The sequence below is a fragment of the Cupressus sempervirens genome, chromosome 8, assembly GCF_028749045.1.
Source record: "Cupressus sempervirens isolate cs-2001-9-10 chromosome 8, ASM2874904v1, whole genome shotgun sequence".
NCBI classification, from domain to species: Eukaryota; Viridiplantae; Streptophyta; class Pinopsida; order Cupressales; family Cupressaceae; genus Cupressus; species Cupressus sempervirens.
Window position 1 is genome coordinate 85,293,016 of NC_143125.1, and position 26,833 is coordinate 85,319,848.

The following is a 26,833-nucleotide window of genomic DNA, read 5'->3' on the forward strand; positions in this document are numbered from 1 at the left end:
AATTGGATGATTTAAATGGAATTCACAATAATTCAGAGGAATTGAGATCTTCTCATTTTTGTTGGGAATGCATTAATTTTATTAAAGGATATTTCATGGATTGCAATGAGCTTATTTATTCAATTATGGTTTCTTTGCAAGATATGATTATATGAAAGGAGAATGGCATTAGGGTTTGGGCATTACATCACCTAGTGAATGACAAGTTGAAAAAAGGACTGTGGTGAGAGAAAAGAGCAAAGATGCTTTAACTATCAACAAACTTGAATATTTGATAAGGGAAAGTAGGCTGAAAGAAGATGGTTTTATGAGACAACAAAGAATAATTTGTCAAGGGTTGGAGTCTTGAAGACAGTGGCCAAACTGTAAGGAATAGATTAGATAAATCATAAAAGCAAGAAGATGCCATACCTATTGTTTGAGATGTTATAGAGAAGTTGGCTAGATTACCATCAATAGAAAATTGTTGTCATCCATAAAGTGTAAATAATCTCTAATAGGATCATAAAAATAATTTTAATAAACATGTGTGATATTGGAAATATTTAGAAACAAATAGACAAGTCTAGTAATGCAATTAGAGATGTGGGATTTTGTGTGATTAACTAGATAAAAGCTAGAAATTTAATATTTCAAATACTTCAATTATAATTAATGTTGGTTCATAAATTGTAGGATTAGAAGGAAGTCATCTCACAGTCAATTATTCTGTGATTTGATATTTATCCATTTTTGAATTCAATTTGGATTGAGAAATTAGATAAATACGATTAATCAAAGACATTGAGTTTCCCAACACTGACCCTAATACAATGTAGGATCTTTAGTGACTTAGGGTGTAATGTCCCCATTTTTTCCAACATCAAAATGTTAGGGATTAGCCTATTGTTGTGATCCTCATAGGCTAATATGGTGGTTAGAGTGTTTTATTGGGGGATTGCCACTTTATGATGGGGCATAATTTCATATTATAATATTATAATAAAGTGAAACTATTATAATTTCATTTTATAATATTATAAATAAAGTGAAAATATAAGAATATCTTTTATCCCACATTGGGGAGAAAAGTAACTGAGCTCCCACAAGGAAAGAATGAGGAGGGCATGAGAGGCTCTTTTCTTATCATCTAATAATTGTCATTTCTACATTTGATGAGTTGTGTGGAGTCAAGGCTTTCAGCATTTGCCACTCGAGAGTAGAGTTCTTTTGCATGCCACCATTTGATTTGGTGAAATACCCAGTGAATTTGGTATTGGGAGGACATCATACAAGTGTTCTATTTGAGCATATTGGTGAAAATCCTTCAAGGGCTTGCAACTATTGGAGAAGACAAATCAATCTTTTCATTGTGTCAAATTTGTGGCCTAGGGCTAGATTATGGAGTATAATTAAAGGAATAAGTTGGATATGGCTATAGTGATTTTTTGTGGTGCCACTAAATAGTGACTCGCTATAGTAAAATCCAATTTTTTTGAGTAGATTCTAGGTTCCTATCCATTTACATTTTGCATTGCATTGAGGTTAGATCTGAATATCTTAGAGCATCTGTAGAGATTTAGAAATCAATTGTGGAAGTTTTGTAATCTAATTTATATCAAAACCTTATATCAAAAAGTTGTTAGAAGGGATTATAATATCATTGAACATCATAGAAGGCATTTCCCTAATGTCAAGTAATGTTACATACACATATTTTCTTATTTGTAATCAATGCTATACAACAAAAATTGCATCTTAATTGTTAGATGTTTTGGAGTTCTTTGCAAGCATATTTTTTAAAGTTTGGCATTTAGAAAGAAATCAAAAATTTAGTTCTGCAATATATCTCTTGTGTGCAAAGTGTTTGACGAAATTCTTAGGTTAAGAAATCAAAATTGTAAGGGATATTACAGTGGTATCAAATCTTTCTTGCAAAGTGTTTGACAAAATGTCAAATAATTGAATTAGATAAGAATTTGGTGTTTGATGAAGTTATAACTGATTTGGGTTATTATAGTGGTATCAGAGTGGTTTCCTACCATCCTGTGGGGTGGGAAAGTTATTTTATGTTCAGATTTGTTGTTACATGTGGAGTGAGCAACACTCTAGCATTTTCTAGCGATGGACAAACATATGGGGACTCAGAATTCTTGAAGTCGATGGAGTAATGATGAAGTTAGCATGAAAATGAATGCTTTTTAGGAAAGTATGGAGAAACTTAAGCTTCAACAATAGAGGTTGGCAAAGAGCTTGTCGGATCCAAAGACAATTGACATGGCAATGAGGTATATGGTTTCTGCCTTTAGAAGGACAAGATTGAGGTTTGAGGGAAGGAAGCTTGAGTTTTCCTCAACATGTGTCCATGATGCAGATGCAACTATATTTAGTACAAAATCAGCTAGTCCTATCTACAGTGTTGATGATGGACTTATTTCATAGGGACATGCATATATGTTAGTGCCCTTGGTGGATAACAACATCGAGCTTAAGCAGGTTGTGGTTCCCAGAGTAGTTGCTATGGTTAGTTTAGAGGCAGTTGATGATGTAGTTGTCACTAACTATTCAGACTCTTCCAAGGAGGGAGTTGTTATTGGAGACTTATATGTCAGCTATCGTAGAGTTTCTCTAGTGTAGGAGGTAGTTGATTCCTCAGGTGGGACTGAGGTGCATATAGAGTCACCTAGCCATGATGTTGGTGATGTGGGTGTTTTAATGGAGTCAGTAGATGTGGGTTCACACTCTAGTATTATTAATTCACAACTTGACATAGAGTCATGTGTGCAGAGTTAGGTGACAATAGTTGTAGGTTTTATTAGGTGATGGGGATGCATATAGTATGGACACCTCTGATGATTTGTTTGATGATACTATGATATGCACTGGGTATGACACCCCTTGTTAGATATTAGGTGATGACTTTGAAGAGGTTTTGGATGATTCCCAAGATCGATGTTTACATTATCTTACTATTGAGGTGGAAACTAAGAGATGCAAGGAGATTGATACTGTGAGGGCTTCCATTTCTTTGAATGAGGAGTTGGTTAAAGTACATGGTAGTTGTATCTCGGATGTAGAATTGTGCAAGGATGATAGCTCACATGTATGAGTGATCTTGTGGTGGAAAATTATGATTTAGTTTCCTATCACAGTGTAGTTAGTGATACACGGAGTTTAAATAGGAGTCAGGGGTTAACAAGGCTATATCTAACTTATCAGTTGAACATGAGTGATAGTGACATTTCTTCATCTCTTGAGAATTATGATGCTATCCATCAAATGCTAGCTACGACTGGTTGGGGTGCTCTTGTGTCAGATGAGCATGGTGATAGCAATTTTTCCCTAACAGATTTTCATGCACTTCGAGAGGCTGACAAGATCTTGAAGCATAGTTACTCTCAGTTAATTGCCGACATGGATTACCTTTTGGAGTGCAATAGCACCTGTTATGAGACATCATTAAGGAAAGAAGAGTAGGTAGTTGAGATCACCCAGGAGCTCGAGGTGACTATGGACTCTCTTCAGTATACTCAGTTGGCTCATCAGGAGTCATAGTCACTATTGGATGAGGTTACTATGGAGTTAGAATGGGTACAATTGACAGCATCCCGAGACCCCATTTAGTTACATATTGTGGTTGGTGGTGAGTTTGATTCTATGATTGAGGATGAGGGACATGATGATGTGGCAAACACATTCCTCCAAGATATGAGTGTAGTATATATAGAGGAGGTGAGAGCATCAACGGAGATGGGCTCTCATGGTGATTTGGTTCATTCTACTGGAAGTGAATCTATTTCTTCTTTTCATAAAGCTGGTAGCATTGGACAGTAGGCATTGTCACATTTGCATAGACATCCCTTATGGATTACAAAGGAGAAGATTGATACTTCCACATATAATTTCTACTATACCGAGTCATTCATAGAGTATTTGCTTGAGAGCTTGGATTTGCAGGAGGTTTCATATAGTATATTTGAGGATACTCTCATTTGGGGCTCTCGTGTTATATGACGATTGGTGAGGAAGATTGTAGAGACCTTGGCCACAGTGCTTCCTAATAGGGATTTTGTGGTTGGGTTTGTTGAGAGGGTTTCCTAGGATCCTACTCAACAAATAGTTCAAATTTAGATATTGTAGCCATCTTCTGATTCCCAGTTTGATAGTGACGAGCCCTTGACAAAGATTGGGAGTTTTTATTGGCATTACATTGTGAGGAGTGCTCATCACTTTTCTTTTGACCAACAAGTAGAGGACTTGGTTTTTTGCGTTATGGATGGTGACAAAAGGTTTGGTATTCATTATACGTATAGAGGGCATACTTCTCTACCAAGGGATGAAGATTATGAGATATAGGGTATTATGAAATAGTTGGATGTGCTAGTGAATTAGATGAATCAAAATCACAAACAAATGACCCAATTGATTTCAAATTTGAGATTTGACCAGAGCATGATATCGCTTTTTTGAAGAGTGAAATGTGATGATACAATTGCGGCTTTAGATTTGCGAGACATTTCTTATGAGACACTACATGAGTTGGGCACAATTGAGGTGGAAAGTAATGAGAATTCATGTCATGTTAAGTCAGATGATGCAGTTGTTGGCATGAGTTCCTTGGATCATGTATTTGATGATGATGCAACAATAGTGGGAGTTAGAACATGTGAGGATATTGTCATATTAGCAACCAATGCTATCGGTTAAGTCATCAAACAAGGAGTTTAGCAATATGCATGTGGTTGTAGATGTGTGCTCTGATGATAGTACAATTGTTATTGTTGATGAGGTGAATAATGTAGTGACTGAGAAATGTTATACTATCGATCAACAAAGTGTTGATGTTCACTTCATGGATAGTCTTACGTTTGACATGGATGCAACATTCTCTTATGACAATCTTATGTTTGAGGTTGATGTTGATCACTCACCTGAGTGGAGTTGGGCTTAGCTTTCACCATTTGTAAAGATTCAATTTTGTGTTACCGAAGTTGGTAATGTTCTTGTGTCTATAGATTTTGATGTGGCTAAACCTATTGTTGATACAATGAGCATGAGTGCATATGGTTCTCCTGTAGCTACATCTCTTTGAGGGATTGCTAATCAGGATTCCAATCTAGTATATATTATATGGGTGGGGACCAGGATGAAGATATTTGTTGTGGGGTTTTCTTCTGGTGATATTCTAACTCCTACATGTCATTAGCATAGGTTTTGAGTGCTATACTGCAGGATATGTTGTTGGTCCTAATGATGTTAGTGGTATGCAGTTGGTTTGATGTTGATAGGGGTGTCACATACTACTTCATTTGGGATCTAGGTGGACGTTGGAGTTCATTGTGTTGTTAGATTGCTTGAGGGTAAGCAATCTCAAGGAGGGAGGATTGTAATGTCCCCATTTTTGCCAACATCAAAATTTTCAAGGATTAGCCTATTATTGTGATCCTCATAGGCTAATATGGTGGTTAGAGGGTTTTATTGGGGATTGCCACTTTATGATGGGGCATAATTTCATATTACAATATTATAATAAAGTGAAAATATTATAATTTTATATTATAATATTATAATAAAGTGAAAATATAAGAATATCTTTTATCTTTTATCCCACATTGGGGAGAAAAGCAAGTGAGCTCCCACAAGGAAAGAATGAAGGGGGCATGAGAGGCCTTTTTCTTATCACATGATTACTGTCATTTACAATTGATGAGTTGTGTGGAGCCAAGGGTTTCAAGATTTGTCAGTCGAGAACTAAGTTCTTTTGTGTGCCACCATTTTAGCCGATGAAATAACTAGTGAATTTGGTATTGGGAGAACATCATACATGTGTTCTATTCGCATATTGGTGAAAATCCTTGAAGGGGTTGCAGGTATTGGAGAACACAAATTAGTCTTTTCATCATGTTGAATTTGTGGCCTAGGGCCAGATTGTGGAGTACAATTGAAGGAATAAGTCAAATATGGTTAGATAGTGATTTGTTGTGGTGCCACCAGACAATGACTTGCTATAGTAAAATCCAGATTTCTTGAGTAGCCTCCAAGTTCCTATCTGTGTACATTTTGCATTACATTGAGGTTAGATCTAAATATCTTAGGGCTTTTGTAGGGGTTTAGAAATTAGTTGTGGAAGTTTTGTAATCTGATTTAGATCAGAATCTTATATCAAAAAGTTGTCAGAAGGGATTAGAATATCATTGAACATCATAGAAGGCGTTGCCCTAATGTCTTATTGTTACAGATGCATATTTCCTTATTTGTAATCAGTGTTATACAAAAAAAATTGCATCTTCATTGTTAGATGTTTTGGAGCTCTTTGCAAGGATATTAATAAAAATTCAACATTTAGAAAGTAATCAGAATTTAGTTTTGCAATATATCTCTTGTGTGCAAAGTGTTTGACAAAATTCTTAGGTTAAGAAATCAGAAAAATTAAATCATAATTGCAAGGGATATTGCAGTGGTATCGGAGCTTGCTTGCAAAGTGTTTGACGAAATGTCAAACAACTAAATTAGAGAAGAATTTGGTGTTTGACAAAGTTATAACCAATTGGGGTTATTACATAGGGACTGCAAAAAAAAAATTAAAAAGTAAAGAGAAGACAAAGAAGACGAGGATAAGGAGAAGGAGGAAGAAATAAAAGAGAAGACCGAGAAGGAAAGGAGGAGAAAAAAAACTAAAAGACAAAGAAGAAGAAAAAGTAAAACTCAAAAAACAAGATATACCTTGTAGTGACATATTCACCTCTATTTTCTTTATGGAGGGTTTAGGAACCTAATATAGGCCCACACAAGCACCTCTATAGCTTAGAGCCAAGGACAGAGGGACATACATGTTATCAAAATCACTCAAGGTATGATCTCGACCTCATCCCTTATGATCTTGGAGCCTTGCACTTAGAAAGACTTGATCCCTGGTGAGCTCTTTGTAGGCTATTCAACTTCACTAATAGACCAAAGACCCATCGACACCTCTTTTAATTTAACTACTAGCACATATGTATTTTATTAATACTCTTGATATCTCTTCTTAATCAAATTTTCATCCTAATGTAAACAAAGGATATCTTTGGGCTTCTTGTAATACTTAAAACCTCATTTTAAAACTCAATGCAACTCCTCTTAAATTAAAAAATAAAACATAATACACTTGTCTAAACAATTTTTTCACATTTTTCCAAATAACCCATGTTGTTTTTTCCGGCTTCTACCGTGTGAATTTATTCGTGAGATGATCTTGTATCCCCCAACCCTTTTTTGTGAATTGTAATCTTAGTAAATTTTATTAATTGAAAAGGACTATTCATCCCAAAAAATAAAAAATAAAAAAAAAACAAACAAAACAAAACAAAACAAAACAAAACTATTGATCCAAGCGGTAATTGATATATATCATTCAACGCGAAGACTTTACAATGATATGGCCATGTGGATGCCTCAGCATTATCTTCACACGACTTTCCAAGTTGTGGCTTGGTCCTCATCAGAGATTGACAAAAGAAAATGATTTAAAACTCTTTTGATCGAGCAGGCCTTCAGCGATAAGCTGTTACGATCTTTCCAAAAACATATAAAAATCATTTGTGGACTGGGTCTCTATCAACCGGGTTCCATTCATCATTTTCTTTAAACAAAAAAGGGAACTTCTCTACAAATTCCTCGGATCTTCGCTGAAATATTTTAAGAAACAAAGAATAAACAATCGTAAAAGTGAAAGAACACACGTTTCCTGCACATGGACTGTCTGTTACAGCAGAGAAATTTCGTGGCTTGACGGACGCAAAGATCATTCCAATCGAATGAAATATACATAATCTATCAGTTTATATCTCGCCCGCCAGGAATTTAAATTGATTGAGTTGTTTTTGGAGCTCTGTAGCAGCAGATTTTTGTTTTTCCTTTGATGGCCAGAGTTTTGTTAAGTTTACTGGTTTTGTTCGTGAATTGCAGTATTGTTCTGGCTTCGCTGAAGACGTACACATTCCCGTTATTTGACGAAACTGTAAGAAGCCAGTTCGTTATCACGAACGGCAACATTAACAAGGGGGCATTGCAGGTGACTCCTGATACGGCAGACCCTAGACCAGAATTTTCACTGAAAAATCAGTCCGGCAGAATTTTGCTTGACGAAAGCTTCAGGCTCTGGAAAAATTCAGCGGAAGGACCCATTTTGGCGTCATTTAATGCGACATTTGTTCTGAGCATTGTTAATCAGACTTCTCCAGGGGGCGAAGGGCTGGCCTTCATTATAGCCAGTTCAAAGTCCAGCCCGCCGGAGAATAGCTATGGCGAATATTTGGGTCTCTTTAATCAGTCAATTGACGGCAGCAATAGCAGCGATGTAGTTGCCGTGGAGTTTGATACCAGAAAGAGCACTGGCGCAGATGATCCAGATGATAATCATGTCGGAATAGACGTGAATTCGATCAAGTCGATCACTCGGGCTTCTCTCAACCCTAGCAATGTCCTGCTCAAGAACGCTTCTGATATTTTTGCTTCGGTTCAATACGACGGCAAAAACCTAAGCGTTTATGTAAATGCAGGTAATGTTTCAAATGCGTCCAGTGCTTTGCTTTCTATCGCCATTAATTTGTCTCAGAATCTGCCTGAATATGTCTATTTTGGGTTCTCTGCTTCGACCGGAAATGAAACCGAACTTAACTGTGTTCGATCCTGGAACCTCACGGTGGAAGACATTAGTGATAGTCATAACAAAGGGACTATTATAGGCCTTGCAGTTGGTCTTCCACTCGCTGTAGTTGTGATTCTAGGGTTTGTGATTTTTGTGTTTATGCGTCGCGCGGGGCACAAGAGCAGAAAATCTGTGCGTCTTATGGAGAGAGCCCTAACGGATTCAACTGGGGGCCCTCGTAAGTTCAAGCTGAGAGAGCTCACAAAAGCTACGCATAATTTTGACAAGAAATATAAGTTGGGGGAAGGGGGATTTGGGTCTGTTTACAGGGGTCTTTTGTCGAACAAAACCCCCGTTGCCGTTAAGAGGGTTTCGGACAATTCACATCAGGGTTTGCAAGAGTTTATTGCAGAGATCATGATTATCAGCAGGCTTAGGCATAAGAATCTCGTGAGGATTTTGGGTTGGTGTCATGAAGATGGAGAGTTGTTGCTGGTTTATGACCTGATGCCTAATGGGAGCCTGGATAAGCTGATTTTTAAGATGGATAGTAAGAATGAGGTCCTTGATTGGGATCGACGGTATAGAATTGTTTCCGGGGTTGCATCTGCTCTGCTTTATTTGCACGAAGAATGTGAGCAGCAGGTTCTTCACAGAGATTTAAAGGCCAGCAATGTGATGCTGGATTCTGAATACAATGCACGGTTGGGGGATTTTGGGCTTGCAAGATTGATTGAGCATGATAAGAACTCGTACACTACTACTGCCATAGCTGGAACTCCTGGATATATTGCTCCGGAGTGTTTTCACACGGGGAGGGCTACAACTGAATCTGATGTATTCAGTTTTGGGGCAGTGGCTTTGGAGGTTGCATGTGGTAGGAGGCCGAGAATGGAATCACAGCAGATCTCTCTTGTGGACTGGGTTTGGGCATTGTATAGAGAAGATAGATTGTTGGAGGCCGCAGATCCTAGGCTTGATCAGGAGTTCGATAAGGATGAAATGCTATGCATGCTCCTTGTTGGTTTGGCTTGTTCTCATCCCAATTCTCAAGAAAGGCCTACAATGAGGCAGATACTTCAAATCCTTAGCAAAGATGCATCTCCTCCTATTCTTCCTCTCCTGAAGCCTTCATTTGTCTGGCCCGCTCCTCCTCCTGATATGTTTGAGATCATGTCGAGTTCCAGCAATTTTAGCACACAATATCAAAGCAGTACAGAATGAGTGACTATGAACTTCAATCGAATCTGAGGTGATGAAATAGATAAGATCTATTGTAGCTTTGTCTTTCCCTGAGTTTCCCTTTCTTGTAATCTTAGGATGAGGAGTGTCTTCTGTTTGGGGAAGACAGAGACCACAGCCTATCTTGGCACATTTCTTGTGAAGTATTTTGGGGTTTTGATTTTGTGTGTTCCAGTTTTTATGATTATGTCAAAGTTTCAGTGGGGAACTAGATCAGGTGCCCCTCCTTAATTCTATTTCATCAGTTGAAAAATTGGCCGAGGATCAGCTCGGTGAATCATTCCCACTGTTTAATGGTTAAAATATAAAATTGTAGGCTCTGACCCCTTATAAACTTTCCGCTGTTTAACATAACATGCTGGAGCACATCTGGAAGAAGAAAAAATTAAGGAAAAGTTCTTGGAAATTACTTTGAAATGTTTTGTGATACAGTACATTGGTTTATTTATCATTCCAACGCTGTCTGTCTGTATGATTACTTCATTCACTTCCCAGCGTTTTTGATAATTTCTCTTAGAAAACAAATTAGCAAAGAGATGTAGAGATGTAGAATTTACTGTATAATTTGATCCGTCCTGAACTAGGGATGTTCTAGAAATTCGATATGGTCACTTGGTTGTCTTATAGTACTAATGATTTATTTTTGATATAAGTATAGTTTATCCATATTTTCATATGAATATTTAAAATATCTCCTTATACATTTAATAAATTTCTGTCCTCTATGCTGTTCCCTCCTTACCTTAAAATAGGAAAAACAATACATCCCAAAAAAACTCGGTAATATAACTCATCAAGTTTGCACTGCACTAACAATGAGGGAAGAAGCAGAATTTGAGCATGTAGCTTTACCTTGCAAAGGATTTTTGAAAATATTTTAATTTTTTAAAACTCGTGTTTGCCTTTTTTTCGGGAATTGACAGTAGATCCTTGACGAATTTATTAGTAAGATTAATATTGTGCTTCATCCCCATGTACGGAACTTGGCCTTTTATTGGCGGGTAAATATAGGAGTTTCACTACTCTAATGCACATATTACTTGTGGATATTAATCTTATATTTAATTATAACATTGCTTTCTTTTCTTTTTTAATGTGAGCAGTTCCGTTTGTTTGGATTGCTTTGTTATGCACGAACAATCCTCAAATAGATCTTTTTCAGCATTGGCACAATACATAAGTTTTAATTTGAGCTTCAAAATGATATATACAAGTACCACTATAAGAGAAGTGGCCTCCAACCAAACAATATATTGCTATATGTATATAGTTTTGAAAATTGGGTTTTACCGTTTTTAAGCAACATTTTCGAATGTTTTGATCTGCTATGAAGTAACGTTCAGGAAATGGTTATTCATCTCTGTTAGACATCGTTTTCTTTTGAGCCCTTGCACCAATCTCTCTAACTCTGAACAGCACCATTTACAAGCCAAGAAACAAAGTTCCATTTGGATTCATTTTCAAATTTTTTCTTCGAAGCTTCTATTATTTAAGCATGGATGGAATTAACAAAGTTCCATTTGGATTCATTTTCAAATTTTTTCTTCGAAGCTTCTATTATTTAAGCATGGATGGAATTCTGCGGAGATAAATCTTGGCTACGCCTCTATCAATGGATATTAATTTGGGGTTTTCTAGAAATCCTGGCCTTAGTTTAATTGACAAGCATGTCATCTTCTTTCTGCAGGGAGATGTCTGTCATTGTTGAACTATCTTTGCATTTTGCCAGTTTTGAAGCCTATTTTAAATGCACATCAACATCATGGGATGGTCTCTATTTCTATTTTAAGTTTTTATCAATTATTTTTCCCAGATAACGAAAAATGAAGAGGCGCTCAGGTTTAGCTGCATTGAAATCAATGCCTCTCTTTACTTCAGAATGAATTCTCAGACACCTAAACAGCTAAAGAATGCTAGAATTCTATTCCTAAGCCTTTTGAGATTGAGTTCCTGGTGGACTATGTTCAAACATAGTATCCTGACAGTCTATGGTAAAGCTTATGAGTACATGCTGAGTTGTTCAACTCTAATCAGAGGGGGCTTGAACTCATTCAGTAGGCACATGCTAGAAAAAGCATTTCGCTTTACATGTGATTGCAGTCTAAATGGTGGCTGCACCACTATGAGAAAACCTTAAAAATTCTGAGCACAAGAGCAACTCTCTACCAGCAATATTCTTAGTGATAGCAATACTTAAAGGTCATTAGTTCCACTACAATCAGAAAACAGTGTTACAAGTTAGGGTTGCTGTTGCACAATGATTGACTTGTTAATGTTCAATACAACCACTAGACTTATATAGAAGGTAGTTAAGCCGTGTCATGAATCATGGAAGGGAATGTTTGTGATTAGTCCAACAATCCCTTCTCAGCATTACAGTTACTGGAGGAGATTTGAACCTTTGACTAAGCTGTGATACCACTTGTTACAAACTAGGATTACCGTTGCACCAAAAGATCGCCCTGTCAATGCCTGATACAACCACTAGACTTATATAATACAAGAAACAATTAAGCCACGAATCCAAAAAGAAAATGATAGTGGTTAGTCTAACACATAATACATAGAACTTTGCAAATAAGCGTTGCCATTGCTGAGGAAATAGACATCCAGTCCAAAATACACATTAACAAGAGATAACCAAATTCAAACTTCAATCAAGGAAGAGCCACAAACAAAACAGGGAACAAGAAGCATTCTTTCTTCCATGATGGGAGTACCATAATTAACTTACATCTTAGTGGTCATATCCGTAATTATATTATGGATGTTGCAAATATACTAAAACTTCTTTTGTTCCTTTTTTCCTCTGCTCGGTTAAGAGTAACTGGGGGATAGACTGCTCAAACAGAGATATTTAGATCTTTATTATGTTCGGTGAAATTGTTCTGGTTGTTGGGAAACTGATTCATCTAGCGTTCCAAACTGTGCCATGTGCTGAGCTAATGCCATAGTGGAACCCATTGTTGCCCACGGGAGGGAAAGGTTCGACATCTGTAAAGTCATGTCAGAAGAGACTATTTGCATCGAGATAATCAAAGGAAAGCATTTCTATGGTTATTAACAATGCATCTTCGTTTCCAAATTGGGCAGACAATTTTATTTCGGAACTTTCAACAATCACATTGTTCAAAGAGGAAAGGCTTAATATACAAGTTTCTGAGTAGACAAGTTAAGAGGGCAATTGGTTCAATTCAAACCGAAGACCAGATTCTTTTTGCAGCCCTGGCATGACCAAACAAACATGCTTGATAGATTCTTGCATTGGTGCAGGTTAAGGTATGAGAATCCAACTAAAGGCTTCCAAACAGAGCAGCAAAACATTTTAACACCTTGAATCACAGAAAACACAGGGTTCTGGATTATTTTATGCAATTTGATGCATTACAAAGGGTGCAAGGCTGAATGAGTTAGAGAACAAATTGATCGCTATTCTTGATCTCTGGATTGCTACACATTATTGTAGTTTTAGAAGCATTACTCAATTAAACAAACCGAAAGTCCGATTGTAATTCAGTTATCTTGACTTCGGAAAAAATTAAAGAGCTCTTAAAAAATTGTTGTCTTTTCATTTGACACAGCCTAAACTTCTTCTCATTAGTGACCCATGGTGGATCAAGAGGTAGGGCCCCACCACCAAGTTTAAATTAAGCAACAATGTCTTTATGGTTCTGGTTCTGGTTGAAGAATGCAACGAGGATCTTCATTGTGCTTGTCATTTTTCATAGATATTTTTTTTTAAAATCTTTTCTTTCAACTAGATTTAGGAGTCCAAACTTGAAGTCCAAATTCGATCCTTGCTTTGATGTTTCACAAATTTACATTTATATTCTTTTAATTTTATTTTAAGGGTTTTTTTTATTAGCCTAATGTTGATCCCTAAGATTTGGACGGTGTTAATTTGATAGTCTAAATGGCCGGTATTCCACTTGCGGAGTATATATGACAGCTTGAATTTTTATCCGCAAACATTGTTATATTTATGTTTATCTAAAACTGTATCTATGACACTTAAAATAATATAGGGCATTGTAAAGTTGAATATATGTTGCATTTGAAATGATAAAGGTTGTATGGATTGTCAAGGAGAGAGAGAATAGGAGATGAAGCAATAAGGTGATATGAGAGATAATGGAGAGCTAGATATGGGTACTTTGTTTTAAGGCTTGTGTTTTTTCTTCATTTTTTAAACTATTGAGAAAAACTCTTAAGATATCTTACTAGCGCGGAGGATCCACTACATGCTCACCCTAAATCCATGCTTCTCAAATCCTATAAGGATATTTCAAATTTTACAACTTAGGTTTTTCATTACACCAAAAGGTGAATGATGCAGAGCTCTCCCTGTATAGGCAACTAGGTTGTGGTGAGGCCTTAGACTACTTCAAATACCCCAAAATGGAATCAAGAGAGGGCTCTACACCTTTGTATAAACCTTACTCACAAACATGAACTAGGTACTCAAAAGAGTACAACTAGGTCTATAAGCACAAAATCACTAAATACTAGGATTATGCTTAAAATGGGAACCTATATGTTCAAAGGGGAATGAAAAAGGTTCTTGAACATTCAACAAACTCAAACTAGTGGGTTAGAACAACCTACCTTACACCCAAAGGCTTTAAATAGAAAAAATGGCTTTTAGGTCTAGGAGCCCTAGTTAGCCCTACCAAAGAGGAATATAGGACTTGGATTGAAATAATTTCAAAGGAATAGGAAAACAAAGTTCATATATGGATACCCTTTTGGGAGATGCTTCTGATTCCAAACTTTTAGACTCCCAACTATTCAAATGACCCTCTTTACCAAAAATGTAGCAATTGGCATTGTTAGGCCTAATTGATGGGGTTTGTTAAGGAAGTATGAATTGGGTGATTGACCAGGCTAAGCCACCAACTAGGAAACTAGTAGAGATCTATAAGAGATTATACTCCACCCTTAGAAAGGTTTCATCCATCCCTTAAGTGCTTGTGCTACGCTAATACCTGTCATCCTGCACTAAACACATAGAGATGTTTGGCCTAAACCTAGCTTGCAAAATTAGAAGTCTTGCTTTCCATCTCCCATGCTTCAGAGGTATTATAATACACCCTCCTAACTTACATTTTCTTGATCAGTATGAGGTTCCCACAGTGGAAATGCAAGTTCGGGCATTTTTTGGCAAAACTTGTCAATAGAATGAGGGTTTTGGTGCAACCAAGGAAAAAAGTTAGATATCATTCGATGCTGATCACTTCAATGCTTCAAACCACTTGCATTCTTCTCCTAAGGCATTCAAGATTCAGGATCAAACATTCATTTGCCCCTAGCAATCCATACCAGTCCGTACACTTACATAGTGTAACAATTTACGAGGAAAAATGAGAGATTTTATTGATTCAAATTGCAAATGTACATGTTCTCTTTTATGTCTTCCACCTGCTTGAAAGGGCTATATGAAGACATTTCTCAACTAATCTAACTGATTTTCAAAGGTTGTGACTGTTGGGAGTGATTCAGTGAAAGTTGTTAAATGTAATGAGAAATTGTCAGCCTTTACAAGTAGTCAGTGATAATCGAGCTCACTTGGACATTGAAGATAGTTCCCTATATGTGATGAGTGTTCAACGTTAATCGAGTTTGGAGATAGTGTTGATTGAGCTGGGTCAGTTAACAAAGGAATGCCTAATTAGGTTGGGTCGGTTAATAAAGGGATCCCCTATGTTAACCGAGTACACATGTTTAGAAGCCTAAGAACACACCTACCCTATCCTAGGACTAAGATGTGCCTAATGACCATAGTAAAAAATCCATGGCTTATAAGACATCAACGGTGACTAGGCCTTACAAGTAGGCTTATTTGTAATGAAAAACTATTTCTAAAACTTATCAAAGACTCTTAGGCATAAATGACCTTGAGTGAAACTCATGAAGAGCTTGCTATAGTGGATTCTCTGGAGAGTGGAGGAATAGGTGCTCCTGCACCATACTCCCTTGTTTTGAAAACTCAAGCCCCACTTGAGGATAGTTGCTCAACATAAGTGCCATTCTTGCTAATGCATTCTTCACTCATCCATGTAGCATCTATATTTGGAAGATCCTTTCATTTGACCAAGTAGTCTGTGTGGGCTTCTTTCTTTTCTTCTTGACCACCTTAAAATCCAAAATCTTCTCCAACTGTAGTGGTTGGCCAGGTGACAAGTCTTTGATCTATTATGCTTGTCCATCATTAGTATCTTGCATTACATCATTAGTCCCTGCATTACCTTTGAATGGGGTGAGATCACAAACATTAAAGGTAGGAGATAGAAATGGTAGGGGGCAATGAAATATCATATGCATTTTCTCCAAATTTATGCAATATTTGATAGGGTCCAATCTTCTTCATCTGCAATTTAGTATGTCCCCTGGGTAGCCTTGCTTTGTTCAAATAAGCCTATACTTGACCTCCCTTGAATGAAACATGTCTCTTCTTCTTGTTTGCATGTTGTTTGTATTTGGCAATATTTTGATTCAAAGTGTCTATTACTTGATCATGAATCTTCTTGATCCATTCTAAGAATTCTTCACCTTATGCACTAACTTTGAAGTCACTTGGTAAATCTCTCAGCTCCATGACTCCTCTAGGATGAAGTCCATAGTTCACTTGGAATGGTGTCTTACCTGTTGACCTGTTTACTGAGTCATTGAATGCAAATTCTACTTGAGGGAGGATAAGGATGAAGTCCATAGTTCACTTGGAATGGTGTCTTACCTGTTGACCTGTTTACTGAGTCATTGAATGCAAATTCTACTTGAGGGAGGATAACATCCCATGTCTATTCATGTTGTTTGGTTAGGCATCTTAGAAGGTTGCCTAAAGATCTGTTCCCTACTTCAGTATGCCCATCTATTTGTGGATGGTAGGTAGAACTAAAGGATAGATTTGTGCCCAACTTTCTCCATAGGGTCCTCCAAAAATGACCTTGGAATTTTACATCTTTGTTTGAGATAATGGATGTTGGCAATCCATGAATCCGGACCACTTCCTTGAAGAATAGGTTAGCAATATGTGAAGCATCATTAGAGCTTTTGCAAGGAACAAAATGAGCCATTTTACTAAATTTGTCCACAATAACAAAAATGCTATCAAAACCTTATCTAGTCCTTGCGAGACCCAAGACAAAATCCATAGTCACACTATCCCATGACTTTATTGGAAATGGTAAGGGCTGATAAAGACTTGGTTTTTCCCAACTCCCTAGGCTCTTTGGAAAATTATACAAGTCTCCACAAACTTTTTGACATCAATATGTAGTTTTGGCCAATGGTAGTTTCTCCTTAGGAGTTTTAGAGTCTTGTCAATCCCACAGTGTCCTCCTAATGTGCCACAATGCCTCTCTCTAATAATATTTTCCCTCATGGAGCATCTTGGAATGCAAAGTTGTCCTCCTTTAAACAAGAGACCATTCCGCAATAAATATTTAGAATATGTAGTCTTATAGGCATTAGATAAGGTAGAGAAAACCTTATGGATGTCAAACCAAAATCTAGATATGTGTTTAAGGGCATCAATCCCCATGCTATGCACTTGTGCTTCTTCTTCCACCAAAGTGACTCTCCAACAGAGAGCATCTCCTACCTTGTTTGTAGTGGCTTTCTTGTCCTTAATAGAGAATGTGAAGGCTTGGGGTTGTTCAACCCACTTCATGTGTCTACAACTCAACTTAACTTGGCTATTTAGGAATCTTAGTATGTGATTATCTGTATAGATAATGAATTCTTTAGGAAGCAAATACTGCCTCCATTTTTTAAGAGCTTGAACAATAGCATATTGTTCTAGGTCATATGTATTGCATTTCTTCTTGGCATCATTGAGTTTTTTAGAGAAGAAGGTCACTGGTCTTCCCTCTTGATCAAGGATGGAACCTATGGAAAGCTTGCTAGCATCAGTCTCCATTGTGAACAATTTGTTGAAGGTAGGTAATGCCAAGATTGGATATTGTGCTACTCTACCCTTTAAATATTCAAATGCTTCATCTACTTGTGTTGTCCATTGAAACATTGTCTTCTTACCTCCTTTGATGGTATCTAATAAAGGTACACAAATATAATTGAAGTTTTTGACAAATTTTCTATAAAATGTTACCAATCCATGGAAGCTCCTGACTTCCCTCACTATCTTAGGTGTTGGCCAATTAATGATAGCCTCTACCTTTTTAGGATCCATTTTCAAAGTTCTTTTTGAGATGAAAAAGCCCAAGAATGTCAATTCTTTTTGCATAAACACACATTTTTTAAGGTTGATTGCTAACTTATTTTCATGTAGCCTTTGAAGGACTTGTTCAAAAAGCTTCATATGTTCTTCCTTTTTTCTACTAAAGATTAGTATGTCATCAAGATAGACCACTACAAACTTACCTATGAAGTCATGAAGCACTTCATTCATCAACCTCATGAAGGTGCTAGGGGCATTGCTTAAACCAAATGGCATGACAAGCCATTCATATAATCCTTTAGTGGTTTTAAATGTTGTTTTCCATTCATCTCCGAGCCTAATCCTTATCTGATGGTAGCCTGATTTAAGGTCTATTTTAGAAAAATAACATTTTCCTCCAAGTTGGTCTAGTAGATCTTCAATTTTGGTTATAGGGAACCTTTACCTTATGATTATTTTGTTGATTGCCCTAGAGTCAGTGCAAAGTATCCATTTGCCATCCTTTTTAGGGTCCAATACACTAGGGATTGCACAAGGGCTGAGACTCTTTTGTATGAGTCCTTTTGCCAATAAATCATTGATCAATTTGGACACCTCTGCATTTTGATCACGGGTGAGTTTATATGCAACCTTGTTGGGGAGAGGAGCACCTGATATGATGTCTATTTGATGTGAGATGTCCCTCAATGGTGGGAGTTCATCTAGTGTGTCTCTTGCAAGTATTCCTTTGTACTTTTGCAATAGACCATCTACTTCCTTAGGAACTTCTTTATTGACTACTTTCATCTTAGGTTTGAGAACTAGGGCATACCCTATCTAAGAGTCTTTGATAATATCTATCATTTCTTGTTCTCCTGCCATTATGACTAGTTGTTCTTTGGTCTTCTCTTGGTGAGGATTAGGGAGAGGGAGTAGGTTATACTTGTGACCATTCTAATTTTTTTGGTACTTATTTGTGACCCCATCATGCTTGGCTTTGAGGTCATACTGCGATAGATGCCCTAGAAAAAGGTGATAGACATCCATGTCCACAATGTCATAAAGGACTCTATCCTTGTAGTATTTTATTGAAAATTCTACCCAAGCCTATTAATTTGTCAGTATTTGTTGCCACTTGGTTAACCAAGATACATGGGACGGGTTTGGATGGGGTATCTTCTCTAGATTTAATTTGTCTACCATTTCCTTAGAAACAAGATTTTCAGTAGAACCAAAATTAATAATTACCTTGCATACCTTTCCATGGCTTTTGCAATTGGTCCTAAAGAGATTCTTTCTTTGAGGAGGCTCTACTAGCATGGGTGCTTGAATCAATGTCCTCTTTATCATGAAAGTATCCCCTCCTTCACCAATACAATTTCTTACACTTTCCTCATCATCATCTTGAACATGATTTTCTCTTCTTTTTCCTTGATTGTTCTGCTTCTTAGGACACTTGTTTGTATAGTGGCCCATCTAGTAACAATTGTAGCATTTAATTTTCCCGTTGTTTCTTCCACCATTTCTACCTCTTCCATTACCTCTCCTTCCTTTGTATCCACCTCTAGAATTGCTTTCTCCTTGGGTATTCTCCTTATTGGAATTTCCTTGTGGTTTGTTGTTTTGTGTTCCTTTGCCTCCATAGTTTCCTCTTCCTTTGTCATTCTTTCCTTTGTTTCTACCACTTTGTTCACTTCTCTTTTTAAATTTCTCTTCAACCTTGAGTGCCAATTAGTAGCATTGATTTATTGTGGTAGGACTTGCCAGACTGAGTTCATCTTGAATGTAAATTCTTATATCTTGCATGTATCTAGCAAGTTTCACACTCTCAGGTTCAACAAGCTTAGTCTTCATGACTAACTTATGAAATTCTTCAATATAGGTAGAGATGTCCATCTCTTTCTCTCTCAAACTCATACCCCTTCTTATGAAGCTGAACTTCATAGTCCTCAAGGACATAAGTCTCTTTGAATAGAGCCATCATTTTCTTCCATGTGTTGACTAGATTCTTCTTGTTCTTCACTCTGTCATCTTGAATGAAATTCCACCATGTGAGTGTAGAGCCCTTGAGTCTAGACTTGGCAATCTTCACCCTTTGGTTCTTAACGATGTCTTCACAATCAAAGAAACTAGTTAGGGCATCTACCCAATCCATTGTAACATTTGGGTCCATCTTCCCATTGTATGTAGGCAAATCAAGCTTGGCATCCATGGCTCTCCTCTCCATAGATTTCAGAGTCTTTACAAGTAGCCTTTGGTCAATAGGCCATTCCTCTTCCTCTTATTCAAAGGGTTCTTCATCACTCCCTTGTCTGACTTCTTCAAATTTCTCACTACTTATATTTTGAAGTTCCTCCTTAAGATTATCCATCTCTTGCCTCATCAACTACATCTGCTTGTTCCTTTGTTCATCTTGCCTTAGTTTTTGGTCTCTCGGGTATCTCACTATCTCTACACTAGTCATCTTGTAGATAACCCTCCATTATCTTCTCCTTCTATGGTGTTATCAAATCATTTACCCTAGGGGATCTTAGGTTTCTCTGATACCACTTGATGCAGAGCTCTCCCTATATAGGCAACTAGGTTGTTGTGTGGCCTTAGACTACTTCAAATACCCCAAAATGGAGTCAAGAGAGGGCTCTACACCTTTGTATAAACCTTTCTCACAAACAAGAAATAGGTACTCAAAAGAGTACAACTAGGTCTATAAACACAAAATCACTAAATAATATTATTATGCTTAAAATGGGAACTTATATGTTCAAAGGGTAATGTAAAAGTTCCTGAACATTCAACAAAATCAAATTGATGGGTTAGAACAACCTACCTTATACCCAAAGGCTTTAAATAACAAAATTGGCTTTTAGGCCTAGGAGCCCCAATTAGCCCTATCAAAGAGGAATTTAGGACTTAGTTTGAAATAGTTCTAAAGAACTAGGAAAAAAAAGTTCATATATGGATATCCTTTTTGGAGATGCTTCTGGTTCCAAACTTTTAGATTCCCAATTGATTAAATGACCCCCTTTACCAAAAATGTAGCAATTAGCCTTGGTAAGCATAATTGATGGGGTTTGTGAAGGAAGTGTGAATTGGGTGACTAACTAGGCTAAGCCACCAACTGGAAAACTAGTAGAGATCTATTAGAGATCACCTTACACCCTTAGAAAGTTTTCATCCATCCCCTAAGTACCTGCAACACTTCAATACTTGTTGTCCTGCACAAAACACATATAGATGTTTGGCCTAGGCTTGGCTTGCAAAATTATAAGTCTTTCTTTCCATCTCCCATCCTTCAGAGATCTCATAATACACCCTTCTAACTTGCATTTTCCTAAGTGGTATGAGGTTCCCATGGTGGAAATACAAGTTAGGGCATTTTTGACAAAACTTGTAAATGGAATCAGGATTTTGGTGCACCCAAGGAAGAAAGTTAGATATCTTTCGATGTTGATCACTTCAATAATTCAAACCACTTGCATTCTTCTCCTAAGACATTCAAGTTTTAGGGTCAAACATTAATTTTCCCTTGCCAATTTGTATCGGTCCATACACTTACATAATGCAACAATTTACAAGGAAAAATGGGAGATTTTATTGATTCAAATTGTAAAAGTAGATGTTCTCTTTTGTGTCTTCCACCCACTTGAAAGGGCTATTTGAAGACATTTCCCAACTAATCCAACTAATTTTCAAAGGTTGTGAAGGTTGGGAGTGATTAAGTGAAAGATGTTAAATGTAACGAGAAACTGTCAACCTTTACAGAGCAATCAATATTAACTTGGCTCACTCGAGAATTGAAGACAACTCCCCGTATGTGTCGAGCATCTAGTGTTAACTGAGTTTAGAGATAGTGTTGACCAAGTTGGGGCAGCTAATGAAGGAATGTTAGCATAAAATCTAAACTAACCAAGTTACATAAGTTAACAAAGTGATCCCCTATGTTAACCGAGTAAACATGTTTGGAAGCTTAAGAAAACACCTACTCTATCTTAGGACTAAGATGTACTAATGACCATAGTAAGAAACCCATGGTTTATAAAACACCAATGGTGACTAGGCCTTAGAAGTAGGCTTATCTGTAATGAAAAACTACTTCTAAAACTTATCAAAGACTCTCAGCCATGAATGCCTAGTGAGACTCATGAAGAACTCGCTATAATGGATGCTGTGGAGAGTGGAGGAATAGGTGCTCCTATACTAGTCAACTTGTCAATGCGTGATACAACCACTAGACTTATAGAACATAAAAGGCGGCTAAGCCATGCCACAATTCTCAAAGTGGAATGTTGGTGATTAGTCCAACACTGGTCCCCCTCAACATTACTTGAGGAGATTCAAACCTGTGACCAAACTCTGATAAAACTTGTTACAAGTTAGGTTGTTGTTGCACCAAAGGTCACCTTCTCAATGTTTGATACAACTACTAGATGTATAGGAAAAAAGAAGTGGTTAAGCTATGTCCATAGATAGATGTATTGGATAACCCACTATTATGTTAAAGATACACTTTTTAATCACAAATTGAGATCAATATTTGATCACCCCCATAATACATTTATCTAAACAAGGAAAAGAGGACTTCTTATATCAACGTTTACATCCACCAAAATCAAGCTATAACAAACTTTAATGAAAATGCATAAGATCCATCAAAGATCAGTGCAAATACAAGTACCAAAGTACACCATTATAGACTGAATAATGTAAGTGATATGTCCACTCATAATGGGTACAATATGATAGAAAAGTATTTAAGTAGAGAAAAAGTTATGCACTTTCCAAAATAATGACACCTAAAAATGTATCTACATGAGCCTGTATAGAGCCCTAGAAGTTACATGATTGAGGATTTGACATGTACAGTCAAGAAAAAGAGAGAACTTTTGAACATTTATCCACCAAAGCAATAAAGTGCCTACACCACTATGACCTTCATGAACTTCTATCCAACAACAATAGAATTCCCTAAAAAGGACCTAAAAATGAGCAGGATATCTGCCTCCAAACTTGAGTTCAAATTCAATCAATTAAAATGATAAGGAGTAGAAAATTCAAAGCATCTCTAATGTCAAAAAATATGTGGAATAAATTTGTGTTCAATTCTCATAATAAATAGTTACCCTTGGTCCAAATGACAATAAAATGGTCATCAATTTTTAGTAAATAAAATGATAACGCCATACTTCCAATAGGCATTGTTGACTAGGTGGTTCATACCCTGATGTGGTGGATATGATAATGTTTCAAGGGCTGATTTAGCATCGTAAGGTTGTTAACTCAGTGCATGAATGTACAAAATGATGATATAGATAGGGTGACATGTGTCACTTTGTAGTTCATCCTCATTTTTTGTGTCGCAATGGATGTGTCATCCATAGGGCTCAATGTAATGTTGATAGGTAGCTTTATCCACTAATATGTGGCCTAATTTGTACGAATGACATGTTCTCTTCTATATTTTTCTTGCTTCTACATTATGCAATGTGTGTTCACCATGTGGCATGTAGGAGACCACTATGGAATATTGGGTATATTCACACATTGGTGGGGATCAAATGTGTTACAAATATATATATATGCAAAATGTGTAAACTAATAATACAAAGAGCCATGATGATGGAATATATTTTTTGGGACTTGTATGTGAGGATTTCCATTGATTAATGTTTTAGGTTGTGGTTTTAGTACACATTTATTTAGACTCAAGTACAAAACAATGTTGTGTCCTACAAAAAATGTATTACACAAATGGGTCTTATGATCTATCTGTATAATGTTTTTTTCCCTAGATTTGATTTTTTCCCAATATATGCAAATCTATTGTGAAAGTCTTCTAGATGCAATGGTGCGGTCAGATCTAACCTAAGGCACTCCCTAAAAAATATTGGTCCTCAGATTTGGAAAAAGTGTTCTCCTTTTAATGCATACACCAAGGTCTCTCTAAATAGACTAGGAAATGACACTCTAATGACTTTTATAACATGTCAAAATTGTCATATAGTAATTAAAATCCCAAGATCTAGATGCCATCAAATATGAAAAAGACAAGGGATTATGCAGACAAGAAAATTAATTGTATTCTCATTAACGATGCAATAATGAATCAAATAGATCACAATAGCATGACTAATGATTGATTTATAATGTATATGTTTATGATTATTTAGAAAGACAATAAGAGACCATGATAAGGAGATAAGTTATCACCACATAAGGTGCAATCACATTTCCACTGAAGGTGGACCATCCTTCATTTTTTGTTACGAAAAAAAGTTTTGAGGGAATGTTGAAACCATGTACATATAGATTTTGATAGGGATATGAAACCCTAGGATGAAATGTTACCTTAGCGGGGCCCATCAACCTAGAGCTAATAGTAAAAGACAACAACTAAAAAATAGATCATACAAAGGAATAGCTTCAACTAGAACCCCACAAAGAGAGGTTAATACTTTGGTTCTAAAAGAGCCTCCAAAACATGGAGCTCAAAGGGAATTTGATGGATTCCCCAACCACAATTTTGGTTTCTAACATGGACCCCAAAACCATAATCCAAATCCACTTCCATGAAGTGATGCTCCTCCAAGAATCTATTGAATCTAAAATAGAAAAACCCCTTAATAAGGTGGACATTGATTGAACCATAGTCAAGGCCTTTACACCGTGGATGAAGCCATAAGAGATATGCAAACAATATATTCCACAAATCTATAACCATTTTAATAGGATTGGACAAGAATGTAACACAAAGATCAATGAGCCACACCCACTGAGTAAAGGAGCCAAGAATCCCACATCAATAGGGCCAAAATGCCCCTCTATGGGATCCAGGCTCAACTGAAACCAACCACGCCAAGAATTCTACCTAGGACTTGGCCCAAGAAAAGCCAAGGCCACAACAAAATCTATCCTTAACCAAAAACAAAAACAAGTCTTGATGGGCCCTTTAAACTTGCTAGCTTCAGTCATGACAAAAAATAAGAGATCAAGATCGTAAGAGACAACAACAATAACAACACCAACAACAACAATAACAACAACAACTACAACAACAACACTATAGGAGCTACTTGAGTGAACCATCTAAAAAAAGAACATAAATCCTAGAAGAACAACAAACACATCAAAAAGGAAATGCATCTCCATAAGTCTAGCAGGGGTAAAACCCTAAGTAAAAATGGGCTTCAAATAACATAAATCCTCATAAGTGATAAGCCCAAAAAATACAACTTTCCCCATAAAAGAAAGGGATCACCAATTAGAACTAAGAGCCGGGATCAATAGTGAAAGGAAACCCCAACTCTAAAAAATATCATACCCTTGAAGAGAAACCCAAAGGGATCCACAAAGGAAGAAGCGTAGCCTTCTTAGGAACAAACCATTATTGCTTGATAGGGAATTCCCAACCTAGACCCAAGTGTGAGTCTCTTCCCACAACTACAAGCAACCATTGGAGATTGGCCATAGAAAATCCTTCCTCAACACAAAAATGTTGATGGAAATCAAACCCCATTTTCCAACGATTAGTGCACCAAACTCCACCAAAAACCTCAGCACAACACCACCATAGAGTAGGATTGCAACCTGATGAAGAAATTCTTTCAAAATTGTGCAACCAATTTTCATTTTCATACTTTTGATAGAAAGTTTTATAAGAGTTTCAATAGAAACTAATTAGTTTCTGTTGAAACAAACTATGTGGCACGTTTTGATAGAAACTATGGGTGCCACATAGTTTCGATCAAAACTATCTAGCTAGTTTCTAATGAAAATACCAATCCTGGGTAGGGTTTGTTAACCTCGATCTCGGGCTTGGTAGTTTTAATCAAAACTCTTTAAAAAATTGGAAGCTTCAAATAGGTCATCTACGACCCCACATGTCATGTTCGACAGTGGAGCTACAATTTTGATCAAAATTGCACAGGTAGAGGCATTCAACTCATTAGGTTTTGAAAAAGGTACAAACTTTTGGTTTTTTTACCTATTTTATTTGATTTTAGTTAAATTTTATATGATTTTAGTTTCATTTTATATGTTTTAAGTTTAATTTTATATATTTTTTCGTATGTATGCATATATATATTTCTTGTATGTATATATATCATGTATATATGCATATATATATATATATATATATATATATATATATATATATATATATATATATATATATATATACCATGTGTATATGCATGTATGTATATGTATATATACATAAATATATATGTGTGTGTGCATATATATATATATGTTATATACATATCATGTGTGTATATATGCATGCACACACACACACACACACACACACACATGCATGCATGCATGTACATATGTACATCTATATGTGTATACATGTATATGTATATATATGTATGTATGTATATATACATATTGTGGATATACACATACATTTAATTTTTAATGTACACATGTGAACTTGTAATATACTAAAATTTAAGTTCGTGTGTGTGTGTTTAAATTAACATGTATTAGGTTTTAATTTGCACATATATAAATAACACATAAATTAGCATGTATTAGTGTTTAAATTAACATGTAAACAAATTTTTTTAAGTACTTCACCTAAATTACACTTAACTTAAACTAGAAACTTTAAATGATAACTCTAAATTAATGTAAAATGAACATGTACAAAATTAAATATTTAAAGTTCCCTAATTCATATTTAAATAACTTGCACATAACTAAAAACCCCTTAAATAAATATTTTATTAGTAAACCATATTAATGAATAACATGAACCTAGGTCTAGTCTATTAGCCCTTTATGCATATATTTAAAAACTAGAGACCATAACACTTGTTTGT

General features: G+C 36.3%; 1 protein-coding gene across 1 annotated transcript; it reads left to right on the forward strand.

The window, feature by feature from the left end:
- Positions 1-7,471: 7,471 nt before the first annotated feature.
- On the forward strand, positions 7,472-10,267 carry LOC149541750 (putative L-type lectin-domain containing receptor kinase S.5). Its single transcript, XM_089796866.1, has one exon. The coding sequence runs from the start codon at positions 7,880-7,882 to the stop codon at positions 9,830-9,832; it is 1,953 nt and encodes a 650-aa protein (XP_089652992.1). The 5' UTR covers positions 7,472-7,879; the 3' UTR covers positions 9,833-10,267.
- The last annotated feature ends 16,566 nt before the right edge of the window (positions 10,268-26,833 follow it).